Source organism: Uloborus diversus, chromosome 3 (genome assembly GCF_026930045.1).
Source record: "Uloborus diversus isolate 005 chromosome 3, Udiv.v.3.1, whole genome shotgun sequence".
NCBI classification, from domain to species: Eukaryota; Metazoa; Arthropoda; class Arachnida; order Araneae; family Uloboridae; genus Uloborus; species Uloborus diversus.
In genome coordinates, this window is record NC_072733.1 from 151,749,125 (window position 1) to 151,766,905 (window position 17,781).

Here is a 17,781-nt window from a genome sequence, read left to right on the forward strand (position 1 = left end):
ATGATGAAAGAACAAGAACAACAGCCAAAAAAAAAAAAAAAAAAAAAAGAAAGAAAGAAAAAAAAAAGGAAGAAAAACAAAAAGACTTTAATAACCAATTGATTTGTTTTTTTTTTTTTTTAAATTGAGCATATAACTAAGATTTCAGTAATATTGTAATAATGTATGGATTTAGGTACACTAAAAATAGTTGAAAAACATTAAATTATGTTGTTTAATCATTCAAAAAAAAAAAAAAGAATAAAACTATGAAACCGTCAAGAAATTACGCAATTAAAGTGAAAAGATTGCACGTAGACATTTTTTAGTCATCAAATTAAACAAAAAAGGTAACAGGTAAATTACATTTTAAATCATAATAGGAATATTTTTGTACCTATTTAAAATTTATGAAAAGAAAAGTTTGCATTTTTCATAAAAGCTATAACAGTGACATACATTTTGCTTAAAAAGAGAAATAGTCATAAAAAGAGCGAGGTTCTTAAAACGCAGCTATAATAAACAAACTCAATATTTACACCAAGTTCATAACTGAATAAATATACTACTTGATCTGATGTTTGCACACATAATATTGAACAATTTGATTGTTTAATCTTTTATGACGCTTTACAAACAAGTTCAAATTAAATTTTTAAATTTAAGAATAATTTTCTGAAAGTTAAAAAATTGCATAATAGGAAATAATTGAAACGTTTCTATAAAAACGAAAATAACTTATTCATTGATTTTATATAAATACAAAAAAATATTTACTTACAACAGAAAAAACATCGATCACTATTAATGATGCAAAAAAGATGGCGCATTACGAAATATAGGTGAAACAAGTATGACAAATACGCAAAATGACATTTCTTGACCAAAATAAATAATCGCTATAAATATTTAAGAAATGCTCGAAACGACGAGGGAGGGTTAAGGGGGGAGGGGTCAACCTCTCATTTTTGAGTAACTCACACTTCGGCCATAACTTCGGCCTCATATTTTTAGTACAGAACCGCTACCACCAACGCCTCGGAAGAGTTTCTGAATCTACTTCAGCACATCTGAAGAAAAAATTCAAGAGTCCCTTTGATTTTCGAATTATGTCACCATTCAAAACGTCTTTAATGAATTTCTTACATTAATGCTCTAGATTATTTCTAAACAATAAATTAAGTTGGAAAAAAATCTCTAATTTTATGAATGGTGTTAATTTAAAAAGCTCAGAAGTATAACTAGGGTTTAATTTCAGAAACTGAGGGAGTGAGGGGAGGGGCACGCAAGTGTTCTCGGAAATTCAAAAGATAGTCGTAAAATATAGAGTTCAAAATAATCATAAACATGGAGCAGAAAAATACTTTTAAAACTTGCACCCGAGTTTGTTTTGACGTGCAGTGGCGGATTTAAAATATAGCAAATGTTGCAATTGTACGAGAGGCCCCATAACCATCGGGGCACCGTAGGAGTTAGAAAAATGCTTAGGATAAATGTTTCACAACTTCTGCGATAGAGAAATAGGGCCCCAAAATATATTTCGACGGGCCCTAAACTTGTAACTCCGCCGAAGCGATACAGAAAAAACTGCATTACTGTGACTCACATTACAAGTATTGAAAAATTAAAAATTACCGTCGGTTAACAGGAATCTACCAAAATGACACAAAAACCGGTTTCACCATCTCATATTTGTTTCCATGATCTCCAATTCGGCAATATATCACCAAATGATTGTCAGTCTGAGACGATAGATTAGTTTTGCATTGAAATAAGTAATTAATAGCTATAAAAAGTAAGTAAACCGACTTTTCAGAACACCCGATCGAAAACAAAAAAAAAGAAGTGCACAACTGGAACGTACGCACATCCCACATGCGAAAACTTAACCTTCTACAGCGTACCATCTTAGAGTTATGACTTATGAGAGATATATACGTACATCCAGCTGCAAGAAACAACGCAATAATTAACTTGTTTGGTAATCTGAATGCAGTATTAAAAACTCTTTCAGGGGGATTAAAATAGAAATTCATACTGAAATTTAAGTAAACAATTTTATATGAAAACAATAACTCTCTTTACTTTGTATTAAAAAGTAAAACAACAAAGGTCCTTTTTTGTTTCAAAAACATCGGCCAATTCCATCGGCGTTTCGATGTATTTTAAGGCCGATGGGCCGATGTTTCCTGCAAGTTAGCATCGGCCGCGATGCCGATGCCGATGGCTAAATTGTTGAACCATCGGCGCCGATGCATCGGCCAGGCCGATGCATCGGTCGAGTCCTATTAGTTTCCCAATCTAACTCCTCATTTGAAACTTCCCCCTGAATCTCTGGAACATTTATACCCTCTACAACTGGCTTACACCCTAATGCTAACTGGGAAACTAGCATCTTAAGTCTTAAGTCTGAGAGTTCAGCACATTTAGTGCAAATATAATCCTCTTCAAAAACAGACTCATTTTCCCCCTTATACAGGCAGAACTTTACCTTTACTGCATTAAGGATTCGCAAGGAAAAAAAGGTTGGAAACCGCTGTTTTAGAGGAATTACAGTAAAAGCTGTACAATAACTTATTTCATGAGTCCATCTCTCATGAGTGTTACCGTCTCTCATGAGTGTTACTATAGCTAAAATTCAGCATTTGTATAAATAAACTTTTTCTTTAATGTTTAAAAATTGGTTTCAATATTGAAATTATTTAACTATTCAAATGGTAATTGCAATGAAAATATTTAGTAAGTTTTTATCCTAAACTTTACCCTTTATTTAGAAAACAAAGTAACACTCAGGAGAAAAACAGCTATACAAATGTTTAAAATTTCTTAAATAAATATATACCATTTTGTCTTATTACTGAGCATTTAAGATAGTTTAATCAAGTTTGTTAAGATTACTTATTTTCAGAAAAGAAATTACAGAAAGATCTATACAGATAACACTCCCATGAGAAAAACAGTGACTTGCCAAGAAGTATTTTGGAATTTCTAAAATCTAAGTAAATTAACTCACAAATAATCACCAGGTTAGAAAACTATAAATTGTAAGGCATTTATACCTAGATAAGTTTTAATGTTTATAACAACAAGAATTTTCAAATTGTGTTGAGCCTAATATGTCAATGCATTTGAAAATCACCCGTAATATAAGTAAATATACAGTAATGCTTCAAAACATTTTTCATGAAAGTCATTTTTAAATATAATATTGCAGTTTACTCTAGCACATGATACTTGAATAAATACTTGCAGCAATATGTGAGTTTTGATTACTGTAAAAATACCTAAAAATGCAGAAATAAAATTTAAAAAAACTTTTTATAGAACCTTTTCAGGTGAGTTTCATGATTTATTTTCTTTTTGTACCCCAGTTTAATTTATTGTATGGTGTTTCACGGAAAAAAACAGATGAAAATAATTACTACTTCACAGTATTATGTTGTCAAAAATTATGATTATGTAGTTTCCTGAATTTTAAGCAGACAGTATACTGAGCTTTTAAATTAAGCCTTTCAAACAATAGTAATTTGAAACACATGTTTGAAGGCAGAAAGAAGAAAGTTGTGGCGTTAAAATGTTAAGAAAAAAATATGCAAAAAGAGAAGTTAGTGAAATTAAAACGTTAAAAGATCTAGATAATTAATGATTTTCGGGATTTTACAAACACAGTTGTTCAAATTATGAAAAGTGCGCTGAAATCATTTTTTAAAATCAGAAATAAGGAGAAAACTTACTTCTCTTTCTTTGTATTCAGCAGATGATGATATTTGATGTTCATTACCTACATCATCTTGATGCAGAATATCAGCTTTTAATGTAAGAGCTGGATATGTATGTGCACCATTAAGAATTGAAACAGCACCAGTCATACACTCATTTAAACTTACTGCATTGGAAGACACTGTGTTTGTACTTGTTTGAAAGGAAACATTTTTCTCTAAGGTAATTGTTTCAGGCTGATCAGTCTTACGCTTATTTGAAGTGTTTGTTGAAAGTTTTCTGAATTCAGAGAGCTTTTGTATCATTGCAATAGCATGTGAGTTAGTAAAGAGTGTATTTTGGTTATCTTCTCTTTCTGAAGAACATGAGAGCAAGTTAGTAGATTTCAAAGGATTAATATTTTCATCAAGTCCAAACATTACTCCTAAATTTGACGAAACAATATTATCTTCAGCCATGATATTGCAATAACCCTTTCAATTTATTTCCACTACAAGCCTTCAACTTTTAAAGATTTTTTAAAGCACAATTTTAGCTTGTTTAAAGCATAATTCTGCTCACTTAACTACACTTCAAAATTAAATAACTCCAGTCAGCAGGCAACCTGGGCTTGGGCAAGCTAAAATGAAACAGATAACTTTATAAAATTCATTGTACCATTGACTAAAGTAATATGCTAATTTTTAATTAAATAACTTTGTTGCCCAATTTCACTTCCTTGAAATCAAACCACTAAATATCAAAGGACAGTAACCTTTGCATCTGAAGAGTGATTTTATGTTCAATAGATTAATATAATTAATTTCCCAAAGGCTAATTAACAAAAATTCATATTGTATGCACTTTTATAAAAGCAAAAATAAATAAATAAATGAAAAAATAATAAATGAAAAATTTTATAGGAAAAAAACTTACACATCAAACAATAAAATGTGATTTCAAAAGTTAAGAATTTTACCTGAAATTAAAAACTTTTTTATAAAGATCAATGTAAATACTATTTCCTATGAAATACTTTCATACAAGCATTGACGCATACAAATATGTGTGAATTATTTAAAAGCAAACCCAATATCATTATTTTCATGCACAAAAAACTAAATACATATGGCTCAGACAAGGAGACTCCTTAACACATTCCACCTTTCTCCTCCTCTTAAAATTAATAAGTATGAAAGAATTTAGGGACACATCCAGAAGAGTGGGGGTAGTTAAAATAATATCAATTATTATTATTATTTTAATTTATTCCAAAATGACAGAAGTTTATTCTAGAACAGAATATTTTTACAATGATTTTGAACCTAACTACAGTAAATTTACATTTATCCACAAGCGATATATTGGCTTTGTGGATAATGAGAAACACACATACCAACATTTCACAAGCTATCTCAGACAACCACATGCCAAACTATCATCTTTTTCTCAATTCACATCTTTCAGAGGAAATTTATTTTTGTATTTAAAGATTAGTTGCTGACCCTTTTTACTAAACACTAATTCCATCAAAATATGAAAAAAAGCTTTGCTATCATCTGAAAAGAAAGAGGAAGAAGTTTTGGTACATGAATTAATGAATTTAGTGAAATTTGCTAATAGTGAGAAAAGATCAACAAAGAAAATATCACTGATTAGATTGATTGTGATAGGATAAAAGATAAGACACACAGGTTTAGCGCACATTAAAGGCTTTGATACATATTTAGAGAAAATGACAAAGCATCTCTATGATAAAATAGTGCTAAAAAAAACTTCAATTTCCAATATGAGAAATTCAATGCAAAAAAGCAGGACTTTTGGCTGATTTTTCTAAAGAAGTAAATCAACAAATTTGTAAGTAGTGAAAAATTTCATTATTCCTCAAGCACTACATTTATGTAACACTGTGTAAAGATTGTTCAAATTTATATTTGAGTTGATTTGTTTAATTCTTTCATTTCTTTGTGGATTATCCTTGAAATTGGCTTACCTGGGATAACCTTGCTACTTAAGGATAACCAATAGTATATTATATATTACATGTTGCATGCTGGAAAACACCAAATGCTCATACATAATTTAGAAAGAAGTACATAATTCAGATTAGAACAATCCAAGTTTAAAATAGAAAATAATTGGCAGAGGTATTTTTGCATTAAAAAATATGTGAAACTTAATAAAAGGTTTTATTTTAATTCCCTAATTTACTTCAAACCTTTAATCCTTACATTTTATGCATTGGCTCAATTAATAAAGATGAACAAAGTTAGGAAATATCAGAGAAAACTTGAATGAAGGTATAAATGATAAAATGAATAATTATCAAGAGAAATATGATTTTATTTATTTATTTATTTATTTTTTTTTTTTGAAAAATATGAACAATTGAATTTTGAAAAACTTCAATTTTAAGTAGAATATTTTTTAAATTCTAGTTAAATTTCTATTAAATACTTTCAAAAACCATTGACAAGTCAAATGCTGCCTGTGTGTGTTTATAAAAAAGCTTTTGAGAAAGTAGTTGAAATTAAAACAAACACAAAAAGATGCACAGTTGAATTCCACTTATTGAAACACACATACTCTTTCGATGCCCGTCAAAACTACAATACATACCACTTGCATGCAGATTAAAGTAGTAAAAATAGTTACAATGACTACTATAATCCCAAAATTTTTCATCTTAAACAACCTTCAATGAACTTGAAAATTTAAAATATTTTGGCATAAAAATTGGTCAGCTCTATGATTAAACATCATTAATTCTCATTGATTGATTTCTTCATAATTTTAATACAATGTCATTTTTTTAAATAATGGAATGAAATCACATTATCAAAATAGCTATGTAATAAGTTGTATGTTTATTTAAATATTTTCTCCCATAGCTAGATATCCTGAATATAATGAATATTAAAATTACTGAAAACATATCTTCACGAAAAAAAAATTTATTATTTTATTTTATTTATTTATTTATTTATTTTTGTTGATGAAAAAGTTAATATAGTTTGTCCATTAGCTCATGAAGATGCACAATCACCCTATCATAGAAACAAGATCTGTAATTTCCTATCATCTATGTCAACAACTTAAATTTCAAACTAAACTCAGAAATAATAACTACCAACATTGGTGTACTTTTGCATTTATTGCCGATTTGTTATTTAGTTATACAGTGAAACTTCTATGAGCGACCTCCCTCTATATAGCGACCACCTCCATTAATGACCACTTTTCTGAGGCACCAATTTTCCCCCGTGTATGACTAATGCTGAAATACCTCTGGGAAAGACCATTGAAACCTCTCACAATGACCGGCAAATCATAAACCTTAGCATTAAAAAATATAGGAATTTTTGTTAGAGAAAACTCAAAAAGAGAGAGACAACAATTGAAAAACAATAGAACATGGAGTTCATACACAGACCAGTTTTCTCATAAGATAAATAAATACCTTTGTGCTGAACAGTAAAGTAAGACAAAACAACGTTAGAAGAAGCACAAATTTGTAAATTACAGCAGACACGTGTTTCGGCGTTACAGGGAACGCCTTTTTCAATGCAAAAAATAATGAGCTTATGGATGAAAAGACATCCGACAAAAGCGATTTTGGCTTTTGTCGGATGTCTTTTCATCCATAAGCTCATTATTTTTTGCATTGAAAAAGGCGTTCCCTGTAACGCCGAAACACGTGTCTGCTGTAATTTACAAATTTGTGCTTCTTCTAACGTTGTTTTGTCTTACTTTACAGTTTTCTCATGTTGACGAAGGTGGAAAGAAACCAGAATAAGGGATTAAAGTCAATTCTCCTGTGGGTCAAAACGTATTCCTTTCTTGCCATCTCTGCTTTGAACCTCAAAAATGTCACAAAAAGGAGGGCATTGTTTTTTGGACCCTTGGGAAGCTAAGGTGGCACATGCAAATGTCAAGGCAAGTCAAGTGTGTGCCTTTCATTGAGGGAGGTTGATAAGAATAGAACTTCGTTAAAAAGTTGTTTCTTGGAATTTCTTGGTTGCTTATGGGAGAGGGAGTTAGAACGAAGTATTCCTAGTTCATCAGAATGGACAAAATCTATTTTTTGTGCCTTTGAGTAGCTCAAGAATTGGTTTCAGTGACACTGCAGTCAAAATTTCGAAAAAAGAGAGTTGTCTCATGCTCAAGAAACATATAGAAGTCATGTACTTACACGAAAAAGGAAAATCAAAAAGGAAATTAAAGGAAATAAGCGGTAAAAAAATGTTTTTGTCCTTCAGACACACAGAATCCCATGAGGAAAATGAAAGTGATGAAAATGCAGAATATTGAGGGATACTGTATGACCAAAGCTGTCAGCACAATACACTCTAACAGAAATAGATAATCTTATCCTGTACTAATAATGACATATTAGAATTTTACTTTTTGCAGCTGAAAACTAAAGAAGCTGAAAGAAACAAAGAATCTGAGGCAAATGAATCTCTTTACATATTTTAAAGCTATTAGTTTTTAAATAGAAAAATCATGTAAAAAAGTATATTTTACATTTAAAATTTTAAAAAAGTTTATTTAAATACAATTTTTATCATAAAGTTCTTGATTAATGTACTGCAGGAAGAAGGTAAACAACAACTATGGTGCTATATTTGCATGGTGGAAAAGGACCTCTGAGAGCGACCAACCTCCATTAATGTCCACTTTTTGCAGGAACGGAGAGTGGTCGCTCCAGAGAAATTTCACTGTATAATACATCTCTTCATTATTTACTTCCCAGCTCATTCTAAAATGAATTCATCTGCTGCAAAGTTCTTTAGGAGATACTGTAAATTTCACTATGTACATATCAATTCTCAATACAATGCATGGATGGATTCAACCACTGGTTTTGGAAGGAGTTATTAAAACATGAGCTTACAAATCTGAAGGGAAAGGCTTCAGAAGTATAATTATTCAGGCCCAAATTAGAGGTCTGGGGCTTTCTCTCAGTAATTTCTCAAAACAGTCCTGCAGTTTTAAGTAACCTTTAGTTGTATTTACCCACTGGAACCACAGTCAAATCTATGTGTTAAATTTAGTTGAGCACAGAAAAACTAATACCAAGCAGCTAAATGCACAGTACACTGTGCAAGTACTTGGATAACTATCGTGTGTACATGAAAAAGACTTCTTATCATGGAATGCTGATACAAGAGTATCAGCAATTAATAAAAATGAAGACAAAATGTATTTCTTGATAAAAATTCCTGATAAAACATGATTCGGAAAATAAAGAAAACCTTGCAGTATCATAAACTTTATAAACTAAACATTGTCTTTATAAAAGAAACGTAATCAAGAGCCAATTAAAATTGGTCATATAGAAGAAAGTAAGCAAATTTTTGAAAATTAATCTTAGACTGTTTATCTTCACAGTAAGGAAATAATGTTCCATACAGTTGGTTCTGGATTCTTCAACTCAAAAAAGAAAATTAAGAAAAAAAAAAAATCTGCATTATCATACAATAAATTCATTTTTATACACAAGGTGATTAAAAATTGTTCATACAAATGCTTAGAGAAAGGATAAATTACAGAAAAATATAAGAATAATACAGAACTCTGTAACCAGAAACCCAAACGTACAAAACAATATCTCTCAATCCCATAATTCCCTCGCTCCTCCCTCATAATTGTTTGGCATAACTTGCATGGATCATTTTTTGTGTGGGCTTTTGTTTCTACTTGAAAGACATGATCTACTAAAAACTTATCAGAGACAATGCACTGGATGTACAGTCGACTCCCGCTACAATGCGATTCGACTTACGCGAAATGGCCCAATTTTTTCACCAGTTAAATTTTTTAGACCTAATGCGAATTCCTTGCCCACAACACGAAACTTTTCAGAAGGGAGTGGCGGTGTGAAAGTATCTTTGTTATTGGCTACTATAAATATATTTTTCCTGAATGGACCTTTATCCCTTTAGCATCACTGGCAACAGAAGCTCCCACACTGTACTAGTCTGAACATGGCTTTGTTTACGTATAGGTACAAATAACTACTCTGCATTTATCATGTATTTTTCATTCTAAATGAGAAAGTTGACGAAAATTAATGACACCTAAGAGCGCTGTTTCGTCTAAAGTTTGTGAAGGTAAAAGAAAAAGCGAAAGTTTCTAACAATTGAAGAAGAGCTAAAGGTTCTTGATGCACTTGGACAACTAAAAAATGCGCTGAAGATAACGTGACAGTTAGGTGTCAATAAATCTTTCATATGTACAATTAAAAGTTCACCGAGTAGTGTCGAAACAAAATGCAAAAATTATGAAAAGGGAAGCTGCTCTTGTATTGAGAATTAAAGAAACCAGGAAGAGGGGTGGTGCCATAGAAGGAAACATTACAAAAGAACTAGAAAAGCAACTGTATTTAAAAATATATTAGAATAACGATTTGATCACTCAGCATAAATCATCAACATCTTAATTTTTTAAAGTCACAAATATCATCACTAGATCTACTGTACAGTATTATTATAGTACATCATTTTATTATTACTACATAATGCACCTACCGTACTGGTTTGTTTTATGTCTCTTTTTCCCATTGATCGCTGTATTTTGTGCATCGTAACAGTATTTTAAGTCGATTAAAACAGCTTTTTTGAAAATACAAATAAAAATTCAGCTCTTTTTGAAATGATAATGTATAGTTTAGGAATGGTTTAAATCAGTTTTAGGTGGTGTTAAAAAGTGTCTTAAATAATTAGGAATGATTATAAAGAATTTTACACATACCGTTTCCCACAACGCGAAATTTCGACTTACACAACGGGTCTTGGAACACATCCCTCGCGTAAGTCGGGATTTGACTGTATACACACATCAACAGATCATCAATTATTGCTTTAATCAAGATTTTTTCCAGTTATTCATGCTTTGTCATTTTTGCACCTTCATTTGGTAACTTTTGTTGACGCTTCTGGTCAAGCATTCTTATTTCTTATGCTTTTCTGATTTGTCATTATGAGAAAGTAAAAAGATCAAAGTACAAAATTTGGGTATAAAAAGGGGATCTGGGATAATTTTTTCAAAACATATATTTCCAAAATGCAAGTTTGGACTATATTTCAGTGATTGGCAACCTAAGTTAATTGCTGATCTATTTTCCAAATTTTGCAAACACCAAGATTCACTGGGGAGGGGGAGACTGATCCTTTTCTATGCAGTCCCACTAGTAAAATCCCATTCAAAATATGTCTTCCTACTTTTATTATTTATAAATATTCATTCCATGTAACTTTTATAGACATTTTTCAAGAACAAAAGGCAAAAAGAATTGTTTCTTGAAATTTAAAAAATGTTGCACTTTCAGTGATTATATTAAGTATTTTCAAAAATATTCAAAAATATTTTGATTCAGAAGTTTAGCAATTTTTTTTTTTTTTTTTTTGAGAAAATAACATTTTTTCTCTGACAAAAACCATGATCTAGAATGATGTTGTGATCAACTGAAAATAGGCTTGAGATTGACTGGTTCATTGCGATCGGTGGTTTGCCTTCCGCTGCTATATTTGGTCACCTAAGGGGCAGGGGTCTACACTCCCTTGAGTATGAACTCCCTTTTGGATTACAGGTCTGCATTTAAGCTAGTTATTCATCATATTCAAAAAGCATAAGTAAATATTTATATCACACAATTCTTTAGTAAAATCCAAAAATGACCATAAAAGATCACCCAAAATGGGTTCTATTTTCTTCTACATCTTCCTGCAATTTTTAAATTTTAAAACATTTAAACAGGTTGGCAATAAAATCTACTTACGATTTTTGATTTTTCATATCCTTTGATACTTTGCTTATTGGAAGGAGGTTGAACAGGAGTTTCCCAGAGTGCTAATGGCATCCGTGCATTACATGAGAAAACAATTTACAAGTTAAATGCTGTTGAACATCAAAGTGATTACCTGTGGAGAAAAAATAAATTTAATATTCTTAAAAAGAAATAAACTCTATCAATAAAATGTTCTTAAAAAAAAAAAATCTCTACAAGATTGTACCGTAAAAGTTGATTCGCCAGTGGTTGACCACCTGCCAGTAGTTGACCACTCAAGTACTAATATGTACAAAATAAGAATAAATAAGTCGATATTTTTAATCTGATTTCTGGAACTAATATATAGCATCCTATGAAGTGTTCTCTTAAGTTCTGAATGGAGGTTAGGATGGTATACAAAGGAAAGGATGGTATGGAATTACAAAGACGTATAAAAAATTTCAAGAAAATCACTTTTCTTATTTGTGAGAATTGTCATGAGATAAAATGTTTAATTGTATTCCTCGAAGTTAAATTTTATTCTTCATGTTAATTTACTGATATATGCTGATCATCCATGTTTATACTACGTAAATAAAAATATTGCATCAATTTACTAATAATTTATGCTGGGATTGAGGGTGGTCAACTACTGGTTGTCTAAAATGCCAGTAGTTGAGCTGGATGGTCAAGTAATGAATTTATGTTGGCTTTAAAGCTTCTTTCCAGAAAATATTAGTGATTACAACTAAAAGTGATTACAAACATTTCTTAGCTTAAGATAAAATATGCTACTTTTGTTCAAAAAAAAAAAAGTATTTTTGCAAGTAACAGACTAGCCGCCTGTTCGCTAAACAAAAATTTGTGACACGGTTATTTGAACAGATGTTCTTCTAATTGCGAAAATTTTAAACAACGTAGTACTAACACAGATTCTGTTACAGTAAACTAATTTCGTAAATTTCGAATTGCAATACCCACATTTTTCGTGCTCAAATTGATCCGCGTATTGAAAAACCTCAAATTGCGTTGTAATGAGTGGCGCAGCAAAAACTGCAAAGATGAAAATTGTTTATCCTAGTGACAATATAAAAGAGAAGCATTTTGCATAATTCACAGGGTAAGACAGTAGTAGAAGCACCAACCACTAAACACCATGTGCAAAGCTTAAGGAAAATCTTTAAAATGCAGACTGGAAAGCGTGTTTCTTCAGTCTCTCTCTCTTGCCGCTTAAATTTTCGAACAAACATTTTTTGCAGCTATGCTGACTAGATGTGGGTCGATGGTAACGTTCGGGTTCTGCGACGACTTACATGATGGAGATGTCATATCTGCTTGGAGTGGCTGCTATGGACTTGGCGAGAAATTAAAGAGATATTGCTAAGTTGGGATAATTTTTGGCAATTTATTTTTGGTGCCAAATTTGGCGACTTTTTAAAATTTAATAGGTCATTGTTGGCAGGTCTTAAAAATATGTGCGAATGTTGATTTTTTTAGCTATCTCTTTTAATTTATTTTGCGAATTATCCGCGAAATTCACCTATCCGCGATTACCATGTCACCCTATTCTGCAGATAATTGGGAGTTTACTGCACTTACACTGATCACTCATAATATCAATGTATTATTTTTTGTAGCAATGTTTTAATATTTAAGCATTATATGGGTGATCTAAGGTAGCTAAATTCTGCACTTGGGGAGCCTTTGGCCTCTCATATATCAATGACGTTATATGTGTTTGTAGTATATAGGCTTGGCAGGAAACTGAAGATATAATATAAAGTTGACACAATTTTTTGGTGATTTAGTTTTGGTGCCAAATGTCAAAAAGTTTTCATGCCATTTTAAACTATTAGTCATCACTGTTGTGTAACCATCATCAAAGTCACGTATGACATGTATCATGATGTCATCCACCTAACAACCAATCAGGGGCGACCTTTAAGGGAACATGAGTACATACTTGCATGCATCCGGTCCAATTTTTAGTGTTTAAAAAGTGGTCAACTACTGGAAGTGAGTGGTCAACTACTGGCGAAATCTTCCTTTTTAACTTCTATTCAAAATAACATGAAAAATATTAAATAAAACAGAAAATTTATTAGTAACCGGTGATCCTGATAGTTTTATAGACACATAGAAAAAATTTCAATTTTTTTCCATTTTTTTTCCCTGTGAAGTTAAATAGAATTTGTAGAAATTTTCAATAAATGGTCAACTACTGGCAAATCACCCTACTTAATAAGCAAGTCTTGGACATCATTTGCTTGAACCGTGCAGGGCCGATCCTAGCAGGTGTGCACCGCACAAGGGAAGCCAAAGCAAGGGGCGGCCGCAGGCCGCATCATATAGTTCTTTTAATCAAGAAAAATTCCTCAAGAATTTCTCACAACTTATAAGTCGAATAAATATGCTGAATTTTAAATGTTCAATTATCAAAGTAAGTGCCAATTTCCCAACAGCATATAATAGTTTAAGAAAAATAGAATGTTAAGGAACATTGTATCGGTTCATTGTCCATTATTTATCCACTCTTTTCACACATGCTTCATTTGGTTGTAAAATTCGTGACAGAACTGGTACTCAGGCATGGATAAAGGAAAGGGGAAATGGCCCCCTCCTGAAGCATGAAAAGGTGCATTCTAAAAGGAGCACCGAGGGTGGCCACTAATGTTTACCCCCAAGCTTTTATAGACTATAGATATAGTTTTATTTTATGTATAAAAAAAGGCTATACGGATTAGATACTCTCACAAGCGTTTCAAACAACAAATTCTGTGTTCAACAATTGGGGATGCGTGGAGTGACAGTGGAAAATTACAACTCCCCTGAGAGTCAAACATATAGGAATGACAAACAAAAATTTTGTAACTTTCTCCCTTCGTAGCAATTTTTTCTAATTAAAATCACGGATGAACTGCTCAGTTTCAAATCTGGTAGGAGGACAGGGCTCTTGACCCGGGTAGAAAATTTAAATGTGGCTCCTCCAAAACAAAGATCCAAAAGGATGCCATAACCTCCTTGACAAGATCAAAGAAGGCTCAAAATTGCGTTTTTAGGACTTCAGTTTCGGAAACCGTCGCTGGTTGAACCACCGATCTTAAGGACCCAATTAAGCCTCTGATTCACCCCTTCCACCTTAACTAAATCAAACATAGCGTAAAAATGTACTCCAAAATCCAAAATGTGTTTTCAGAAGACAGCACTTACTAATGTCATCAAAAATTGCTTAATGACATTTTTGGATTTCTTTTTGAAATTTTTGTGACAGACGCCCCTCCCCCCCCAATCTATTCGAAGACATTACTACCGAAGATAGTCTCAATTAGCGTCTTTAAAGAGGCCCCAAATCCTACCCCCTCTCACTTCAGGTATTAAAAAACGAACTAAAATTGTGTTTTTCAAACATCAGTTTCAAGAACTTTCGGGGAAAGACCCGGGATTCCCCTTTCTTCCAACGCAATCACTATACTTCTAAGATTCGTATTTAGACAATTCTGTGGAGCCACAGAACCCTTCCTGCCAAATCTAGCCTGAAATTGACTTCAGTTTCAAAAAACAGTTGGTGAGGGCACACTGAACCCCCGCCTGCTCTTTGCCCCATCCTTATCAAACAATGCTTAAAATACGATTTTGGGACTTCAATTTTCAAAAATTTCCAGAGAACTGCCTTGCTTATGTAACTTTTCACGGCGCTAGGGCATACCCATCAATCGTCAATTTGAGGTGGACAAAAGTCTATAGTTGTATTTTTCAGATATTAATATCGAAAAATATCTGAAAGATCCGCCGTAGCTTCCCATTTTCGTTAACGTCACCAAAGATAGTATAAAATTGTGCTTTTAGAAATATCCGCTTCGGGGACCCAAAACCCTTCCTTCCCAAAAATATATCCTGAAATGGATTTTAGTTCCGAAAAATATTTCGATTAGGAATATTTTCACGTTTCCCCTTATCATTTTCAAATGTAGTCAAAAGTGGGTTTTTGAAACAATAGTCCCGAGAAATTACCAAAGGAAAGGCACCAGATTGGTCACCAAAGATGGCCTGAATTTGCGTTTAAAACTTCAATTTCGAAAACTTTCGATAAGGGACGATTGAATCTCCCTCACTTAGAAACGTCAACAAAGATAGCCCAAAATTGCGTGTTTAAAACTCCAGTTTTGAAAAATTTTCAGGAACAGTGCCGATTTTTCTAAAGATACAATCACAAAAAATAGCTTCAAATTGATTTCAATTTTGAAAGAATTTTAGGAAAGTACTCCAGCTTTCATTAGTACTTTCCCTGAAGTCTCAAAAAAGTTCCTAAAATTGCGATATTTGGCGTCAATTTCGAAAATTTCTCCATGCACCTTGAATATACCCGACTCTTTAGTCATTGCAACCAAACACAACCAAAGATTAACTAAAACAATTTTTCATACGCCAATTTCGATAATTTTCTGGGATAAATCCCCACCCCCCACCCCAACCCTGCTTCCTCTCCTCCGTCCTTCTTCTGATGTCACCGAAGACAGACTATAAAATGGTACAGACAGACTAGTAAATTTTGGTATGTCGATTACTTTCTTCAAAGATACAAATTGTACTAAGGAGTTTCTTACTATAAAACTTGTCTTCCTTTTTATAAGTTCATTGTTCTTCTTTTTTTTTTTTTTTTTTTGTTATTTGAATCAAAATTTGGGATAGAAATTTGAAGAAAGATTTATATGGACGTTAAAGATTAGTCAAAATATGCAAATTACTCTTTGAGGGTGGCACATGGGCAGCCCTTTGCACACGGGCAGCCGAGACCCTTGGATTGGCCCTGGAACCGTGGGAGATTCATGCTATTCCTATTGGGTGCTTGCAGAATTTTACTTCAACTGCTGGTCTGTTTTAAGACTTCTGTTTGGGGACTAGTACAATAGACCTCAGGTTGCAGGGCTTGGTTCAGCTGAACATCCCTTTCTTTCATTTCATTTCAGCACGGCATGGCAGCACCATTAGGTGAAGTGCGTGGAATTCAAAGGAACTACATTGAGAATGATTTGGTTTTCAACGCTCTATGCTTGCCATTTTTTCTTCAACCAAAGATTACAAACTTTTTTTAACAGTCTCCACAATTTTTAAATTTATTGAAATATGAAAGTCTAAATACTCAAATACTTTTTTATTCTGAAGCATAGAAAATGTATGAACACATGAGGAACTTCATTAAAACACAAACAAACCTTGAGTGTGAACTCTCACACCATAGATGACATTGAAGATTTTGTAAATGAAATGAAATTTAGTAAAATGAAGCAAAAGGTTACCATATAATCGTTTAAGCCTGGGGTTCTCAACCTTTCAGTCTTAGAATAGCTGAAGCTAGTTCTTAAGTAAAAAATACGATAATTTCTAACACAAAATTAAAGATTGCTAGAAAAAAAAATATTTTCAACACAGAATTATTAGAACAGATAATATCTAAGAAACAAAAAAATAGACACATTCTTTGAGCTAATCTAGGATCCAAGTTAGGTTGCTTTGCACATCAGTCACTTTCACAACATTAATAAGCTGACTGACATTACAATTTAATATTAACATATGGCCACAAAATGAATAAATTATGATCTGTTTCACTTCTCCTTTCACATTTTTTACACTCACACCTCTGTTCAAGTTCTTCTCTAACCCCTATGTTGAGAACCCCTGCTGTAAGTCACTCAAAGTTGATATTGCTATAAATGCTTATGCTACTTAGTTGTGTTGACAGCATTTTTATTTATTTATTTTTCAGTTTCTAGCAGGTTTGTACAAAAGGAAAGTTGAAAACGATGTGATAAATAGTATAGAAACAGATATTAAGGTCAGGCCTTATATATTCACAAGTCCCATCCCCTGGGAGGAAGGGGGGGGGAGGCATAATGCACATTAATACTAAGTATTGTTGAACTTAATAGAAACTTAAACAACTTAGTTAAGATTTATAAGACCGTTGCCATGTTTGTTTCCTCCCTCAGGCCGGGCATACAGTTGGCTCTCTGTTTAATTACTTTCAAGGGACCACAAGAAATGGTCCTTAAATAGAAACCGTCTTTAAATAGAATGCTTTTAACACTATAGTGGACCATCTGGGACCCTGAAAAGCCATCGTTAAATAGAGAAAGTCGTTAAACAGAGAGTCAACTGTAGTTTTTAAAAATTTATTCATTTTTTTTCTTCGCAAAAAAAAAAAAAATACCTTGCTTCATTTTTGTAATTGAAAGAGTATTTTCGCATTTTGCAAAAAATAAGAACATAGCAAAACCCTTGATGATATTCAATTATATCATATTTTATTTGAGAAAAAGTGTGACAGT

At 32.3% G+C, this 17,781-nt stretch overlaps 1 protein-coding gene across 6 annotated transcripts in view; it reads right to left on the bottom strand.

The window, feature by feature from the left end:
* LOC129219189 (transforming acidic coiled-coil-containing protein 3-like) overlaps positions 1-17,781 on the bottom strand; it is a 78,392-nt gene that overhangs the window by 56,979 nt on the left and 3,632 nt on the right. For 5 of the 6 annotated variants that reach the window (XM_054853513.1, XM_054853515.1, XM_054853514.1 and 2 more), the window contains exon 2: positions 11,462-11,603. In XM_054853513.1, the coding sequence (XP_054709488.1) occupies positions 11,462-11,542 (81 nt within the window). In that variant the 5' untranslated portion in view covers positions 11,543-11,603. Of the gene's footprint in view, positions 1-3,713; positions 4,319-11,461; positions 11,604-17,781 lie in introns of those variants that run through there. The other variant, XM_054853512.1, reaches the window with a different exon arrangement.